A 7606-nucleotide genomic window follows, 5' to 3' on the forward strand; every position below is an offset into this window, starting at 1 on the left:
GTATGGCTCGGAGGGGTTTGAAGCGGGCAGTGATGCAGCTGCAGTGCGGCTTCTGGTCCAGAAAATATTACAAGCAATGAAAAGAGAACTCATCAAATTTGCAGTTACCAATCTGGTAAGAATAGCCAAGTGTCCAGAAGATAAGCTCAAGATCCACAAGGATCTTTACAACTTGAAAATTGGCCCTAGCCAACAAAACAAAATACAATGATGAGAAAAGTAGATTTTATACTTAGAAGAGAAAACAAACAAATGCACAAGTATAAAATAGATGGTACCTTGCTTAACAGCAGTAACTCTAAGAGAGTACTGGGAGTTCTGATGGACAATCCCTTAAAAATGAGCCAGTAGTATGCTGCAGCCTTCAAAAAAAAAAAAAACCCCAACACATAGCCAGGCTGTATTAACAGAGGAATAGAATCAAAATCTTATGAAATGTTAATATTTTATAATGCCTTGATAGGATCACACTTGGAATATTGCATCCAGATTTGGTCCCCATGAAATAAAAAAATAAAAAAGTTTTTGAGACTCTGGAAAGAGTGCAGAGCAACCAAGACAACAGAATAACAGAACAGAATACATAGTTAGAAGGGACCTTGGAAGCCCTGCTCAAGCAGGAGACCCTTGTCTTGCCTTGTCTTCTGGTGCTTTTGAAAAATAGGTTAACCTCCTTTCTTTGTAGCAGCCCTTGAAATATTGAAACACTGCTATTGTGTAGCTGCTAGTTCTTTTCATTAGACTAGAGATACCCAATTCCTGCAACTATGATAATTAGGATTGAATATGAAAACATATGAAGAATGGTTACAGGAATTGGGTGTATCTGGTCTAATGAAAAGAAGGACTAGGAATGACATGATGTTGTGTTTCCCTGAAAATAAGACCTATCCTAAAACAAAATCCCTATCATGATTTTTATGCATGCACCTAATATAAGCCCTACCACCCAAATTAAGCCCTATTTAAGAGCCTGCCCAGCTGGCTTCCATCAATTCCATCTGGTTGCTCACGGCTGGCTGCCGACATGAGGTGAGGTGAGCTGCCCCATGCACCCCACACCACCTTACCTCACAACCCTTGCAACCAGGCCATCCATGCCTTCACAATTGCCCTGCTGCAGCAGCAACAGATATGTTCAGCAGGAGCCCTTGTGGCCACTAGTCCACTTCTTCTGCTTGCTCACAATTGCAATGGAGCAGGAGGCCAAGCGACATGCTAGTGCCACAGCCACAAGGTGAGGCAGGTGTCGGGGCATGGACCTGCTCCATTATGACCATGAGCAAGCAGAAGTGGGCCTCCTGTACATGGGAAAAAAATAAGATATCTTCTGAAAATAAGCTCTGGTGCTTATTTTGGAGCTCCCAAAAATATTTTATTTTTGGGGAAACACGGGTAGCAGTCTTCCAGTATCTAGGAACAATTAGAACAATAATCTGTGGGACAGTTTGCCTTCAGATGTTGTGGGCGCTCCATCACTGGATTTTTTCTAAAAGAGATTTAACAAATATTTGTCTGAAATGTTGTACCAAAAGATCTCCTAAGTCCCTTCTAAACTCTGTTATTCTATTCTATTCTATTCTATTCTATTCTGCTCTGCTCTGCTCTGCTCTGCTCTGCTCTGCTCTGCTCTGCTCTGCTCTGCTCTGTTCTGTTCTGTTCCGTCCCGTCCCGTCCTGTCCCATCCGATCTTGCTGTGCTTTGCTCTGCTCTCTATTCCCTATTTCAGTCAATTAAGAACGGAAATTGACAATCCCAGAAATTCTTCACTGAAAGCACAGCTATTGTTTAAATAACAGGAAAAAGATGCAGTAAAACAAAAAATCCAGAAACAAAATAACTTAATGCAGGAACAAAATAATCTCTCAGAGCTTTTCCCCAGTGCAGCTTGCAACAGCTTGTCTATTATATGGAAGCTAGCTATAGCTGAAATTGATTTAAGAAATCTCTTTTTAATTTCCAATTCTTTCCTTTTCTTTAACCACAATGCTGGGCAGGGGTTCTGTCTAGACTGTGGTTAACATTGTTCTTAATTGATGCTGCTGCTGCTTTTTCTTTCTCAGCCATGCCAAGAAAGCAAACTCTGAATGCTTTATCTTGGGTGGATGTGGGTTAGAAGACTGGAAAATAAAAAGAATAGTTTTTACCATTCTTCCAAACAATTAAGCTAGAAGATGAAACTTGGCATGTTTGTCAATTTCATCCAGTTTAAAATCCAGGAACAAGAAATAGCCAACATGACACTTTCCCATGCTAAACTTGTGTTTTGTTTTTTTAAAAAGAAACTTATTGTTTTGTGGTTCTTCCTGTCACCTGGGCTTGAAAAGATAGGGAAACCTGGCAGGACTCTTACCAGTTTCAGCATGTAAAAGGAAAATAAAGGGGCTAGCATTTCACAGTTCAACTGCTGAATCTGCTGAAATAAAGAAATGACAGCATTCTCTATCCCACTATTGAACCTAAAAATGCGCCCAAAAATTCATCCCTTCATGGCAGGCAGCCTACCAGCCCAGAACAAAATGTATGGTGTACCAGCCAATTAATACAGAGGCATGGATATGATTGCTCTGTTTGTGCCAACAAAGAAGAAAAAAAACTCACTATTAGTTGTCAGAGACGATTTAAAATTAGCTTGGCTAACAAGTGCTTATAGCAATCTCCAGCCATTAGGTCTCTCTTTAGGGACCCTCTTTCTGTTAGTCTTTAAAAGTACCAGGAGTCATCTTAAGCAGCTTATCTCCAAAGCAGCCTAAGCCTATTATTCAACCCCAAGACTGGATTTTTTCAAGGCATGCGCTATACTATATCTTCTCCATTCTTACTACAAACTTTTGCAGCATTTCATTTTTGTCAGTTTCAGGAATGACCTTCCTGGCAGCAATTTGACATATAGATAAGTACTTGAATGATAGAGAGACTATGGAACAGCTTGCCCTCGGAAGTTATGGGTGCGCTATCACTTGAGACCTTCAAGAAGACTGCCATTTGTCAGAAATGGTGTAGGGTCTGGTGCTTGGGCGGGGTGAGGGTGGGGGGTGGACTATATGACCTATAAGGTCCCTTCCAACTCTGATTATCTGTTATCTGGAAGGAAACAGACGGGAATCCCCTGTCTCATTAATACTAGAATGAATGCTAGGGCAGGCTTATTTTATTTAATCTTTATAAGCTTGAAAACTTACTTCCTTGCGGGTAATCTTACATAGGCTATAATCCTGCAATGAATAGAAACAAGACAAAAGTGGATAAAATTATTCCACAACCAATCTCTTGTATTCACAAGGAGCATATGTCCATGTGTACATACACAACATGCATTCTAATGGATATATATGTAACTTCTTTGCCCTAGCACAAAGACAAACCACTATTTCCAGGGAACATGGCCACAAGCTATTGTCTGTATCTCAATGTCTACCCACACGAATGCAACTCAAAGATGTTTTTAGATGATAATCTCTGCTAATGGCATTTTCCCTTAGTCTGCCTTCAGTGATTCATTCAAGTAATTGTGCATGTGAGATGTACACAAGGAAGGCAGCCTAAAATGGCATTTCTGCATCAGTAATCTTGTAGCTTTCATTGGTTCTACAAGGTTCGTATGAATCAATATCTTTTCATCCATCCTTTGTCCCTTAATCCTCTTTTGGTTGTGGGGGACATTGGAACCCAAGTTTCTGCAAACACATTTTTTCTGGATTGCTCTACCTGTCATCCAGAAGTGGGAAGGCCTTAAATTAACACCAGTCAAATAAGCAAGAAAGCAGAAAATAATACCATTATCAAGGAACTACCAAAGAGAAACCTACCAAAGAGAATATATGTAACTCAGGGTTGAAGTTGGTGGTCTCGGACTTTGACTGTTTGCTTGCAGATGCTTCAGTACTTCGTTAGTTAACAGCAGTGCCAGTGAGTGCGTAGTATGCTTCTCCGAACTGCACAGAATCGGAACATGCCTCATTGCATTATACTGCATATATCACATTGTTCAATTTGTGTTTCGGTGCTTTATCCTTAGGGTGGACAAGCTTTTGCTTTAGTGTATTTCTGGGTTTAAAGTGTGTGTGTATATTGTATTGGTTGAAAATCCCTCTGGACTCTTCAGATATGGAATGACAATGTTGCTTCATTTGTTCTCTTCTTTGTCTGTAATGGAGGACCTCCTAAAGATCTTTTTTTGGATTTGATGAATGTGATATATGAAGTACAATGCAGTGAGACATGTGCAGATATATACATTGGAAAAACAAAACAAACCACTTCACAAATGCATGGTACAACATGCAATATAATAACAATATAAACCCATCAGGACAAGATTCAACAGTTCATCTGCATTTGAAAGATAAAGCTCACTTTTTAAAAGAAAGCAAAGTCCACATTCTGGACAGCGAGGACCGCTGGTTTGAAAGAGGGGTTAAAGAGGCCACCTACATTAAGATTGAACAACACTCTTTCAATAAAGGGGGAGGGATACAACACCACCTGTCAATTATCCTGTTGGCATGTACATCAAAAGAAACTCTTGGGACATCTTTATTACCAAAAGTAAAACTTTACTGATAGATCCATACAAGCACAGAAGAAGCAAATCCAATTCTGAGGTTTTGGTGCAAAGCATAGTATAATGAAACTGTTATGAATCAATAAAGTAACTAGCATAAAATGCAAAGTAGGGTTTGAAGGCCTGCACACCTGATTGGTCCTCAAACAATGAACAGGGATTGGTCAGGATGAGGCCACTCCTTATTGGTTATTATTTGAACTTATCACAAAGGTTATTGGTTGATAGGGTAGCAGCCAACCCTATAAAAGGGTTACTGCTGCCCATAGAGTTTGCTCTGTTCTATTCCTATTCCTGTTATTATTAAAGAGTTGAAGTCACTGGTCAGATGTCTGGTCTCCTTATTCTTCAAACTTAACAGAAACCCCCTTTTTCTTTCCCTGGGTCACTTAGTATCCATTTTCCACCAATCCAGATTAAGCATTTTATTTTCGGAAAACTATCTGCATCTTTTGAAAATCTTCAGCTCATGACCTTGGAATTGTAAGGTTTTCTCAAGATGCAAATGGTTCACAAAATTATTTCTCTCCCTCCCAGCTTCCCACACATTCCAATCACCCGCCCTCCCCCCCCTTGCTTCATTGTCAAACTGAGAGCAGAAAGAGGCATTTTGCAAGTCAACCTTGACATGCCAACGTTTCAGAAGAAAGGAGAGGAAACATACACAGATTTACATGACACAGAAGCCCCTAAACTCCCATTCTATCTGGGTCAGTTTACATGCTTAGCATGTGTTCCATATTAGCAGGCTTGAAACCCTGCATTCCTATTGGTCCGCTAAGACCGCTACGTGATTGGACAGTCTGGGCGGTTGTGATTGGCTCGCTAGGAGTCTACCGCAATTGGTTGAACCCAATCACGGGAAACTAAAAGTGATGTCATTGGCCGCCTAGCCGCGGTGAGCTCTATAAAAGAGCCGCCGCAAGTGCTGCCTTTTTACTCGGGACTAGCCTGTAAAATAAAGAGCTGTTGTTCACTTAACCTGAGTCTCTCGTCTCTATGAGCCCGACCTTCCAAACATAACAGCATGGAACTTACAAACAAATCTAGATGCCCTAATCTTTTGCCTCTACCCATTCTGCCTCTGCCACTTCCACAACACCAGATACTGCAGTTTCCCATTGTGCCTTCTTGAGTCCAGTATTTCTTGAATCTTGAAATGCTTCTCTCCTCTCACTAAAATGGAAGGAGGAAGGGATTCTGCAGCTGGTCTAAGTATCAAGCTACTGAAAGTCTTTAGCAGACTGCAGTGAAATATGGGAAGAAAGCATCTGAGATTTTTTGCAACTTCAGCTCTACCATCACCAGATTTACAATCCAGGTAATAGGGAAAGGTCCTATGTATGAGGGCCCCTGGTTTTTACACAACTGCCTGAGTTTCAGAAACTGGGTGGATAGCTATACCCTGTCTCATACCCTGAACTCCCTCTAGACAAAATAATTTCTGGGATTGTCAATTTCCACTCTTAATTGACTGAAATAGGGAATAGGGAACAGAGAGCAGAGCAAAGCACAGCAAGATCGGACGGGATGGGATGGGACGGGACGGGACGGAACAGAACAGAACAGAACAGAACATGGATGCAAATTCCATGCCATTAGCCACCTTGAATGGGGTAAATCTGGTGCTGCTATTCACAGAATTATTATATGACACTTCTGTGAAAGGTAGGAGCTCAGCCCAGTTGGTCAGCTCATAGTTTACATAACATCTCAGACATTTTTCTAAGATTGAATTTGTACATTTACAGGCTCCATTCATGTGAGGATGGTGGCGGAGCTAAACCCCTAAGGGGAACCTATCAGCTTCAGGAACTCTTGCCAGAACTTGCACTCCTCAATCAGAGATAATATGTTTCAAGACCCCAAGTAACCGGCATATGTGTTGCACAAACAATTTAGCCAAAGTTTGGGCTGAAGGGCTTCTGGAACATGCCATGAAGTGGGTTTGCTTGGAGAACAAATTGGTGACAGTTCAAATCACAATGTCACCAGCACTTTCTGGCAAATCTACAATAAAATCCATATACTGTAGATCTCTTCCCATGGGCTGCTAAGGTTGGCTACTGGCTATATCAACCCTGGGGGCTTCCCAGGCAGTTGTAGCCACATATGCCTCTATGTCCTTTTTCATCTGTGGCCACCACAACTGCCTTTTCACCAGGTGTAGTGTATTTGTAAATCCAAAATGCCCTGCTACCCTTGTGTCGTGACTGCTACCCTGCTACCCTTTTGTCCTTAGGCAGGCTGAAATGTAGATTTTTCTTCCTTTCCATGGCAACCATTCCTTTGTCACCAGCTCATCTTTGTGCTGCTGAAACCTTTCATCATCTTCCAGGGCCTCCCTCAGAACTTGTATCAGGTCCAGGGTTGGTTTCTGGAGGAAACACTGCCTCACGGTTACTGGCACTGCAAATTGATTGGACAGGATGATGGAGTTGATGACTTTCTTCTGAGCACTGTTATACTGTGGCATGCGAGAAAAAGCATATGCCAACAAGTTATCTCCCCTGGTAGGTATTGGAGAATGAAGTTAAAGCAGTTGAAATATTGAGCCCAGTGGATCTGTTTAGGGGATAATTTCCATGGGTTCTTCAACACTTCTGTGTTCTTGTGATCTGTCCATACTTCTAAGGCAATTTTGCTGCCCTCCAAGAACTGCCTCCAGGTTAGGAGAGACCACCAGACTGCATAGGCTTCCTTCTCCCAGATGGCTCAACACCTCCACGTTTTGGAGACTTTGCAGGATGTATAGGCATAGGGCTGCAGCTCCCCTTTGGCATTTTCCTGGAGTAGGACCACAACCATAGCAACATCGCTATTATCTGCTATGTAACAAATGCTTTTTCTGGGTCAGAACCAATTTTACAGTGAAGTGGTGCTTTAACTTCAAATGTGGCTTAGCACTCAAGGGACCAACTCAGGGACTATCCCAGTGTCAGATCCCTATTGTGATACTGCCATTCATGTGGGGAGGGAACCCCAGATTCTTTTACTCATTTATTGCTCTCATCCTGTTTCCTATGTATCCTGTAATTTCCC

At 41.7% G+C, this 7606-nt stretch overlaps 1 protein-coding gene across 1 annotated transcript in view; it reads right to left on the bottom strand.

Annotated features, from left to right (window-relative positions):
- The window catches only part of CZH7orf57 (chromosome Z C7orf57 homolog), a 90802-nt gene extending 83762 nt beyond the window's left edge, over nt 1-7040 (bottom strand). The window contains 1 exon segment of the mRNA XM_087947327.1: nt 6793-7040. Coding sequence (XP_087803453.1) covers nt 6793-7040 — 248 coding nt within the window.
- Nucleotides 7041-7606: the final 566 nt, after the last annotated feature.

The sequence above is a fragment of the Notechis scutatus genome, chromosome Z (genome assembly GCF_049901735.1).
Source record: "Notechis scutatus isolate UNSWTSFEM ecotype Mainland chromosome Z, rNotScu1.2, whole genome shotgun sequence".
Classification (NCBI taxonomy): Eukaryota; Metazoa; Chordata; class Lepidosauria; order Squamata; family Elapidae; genus Notechis; species Notechis scutatus.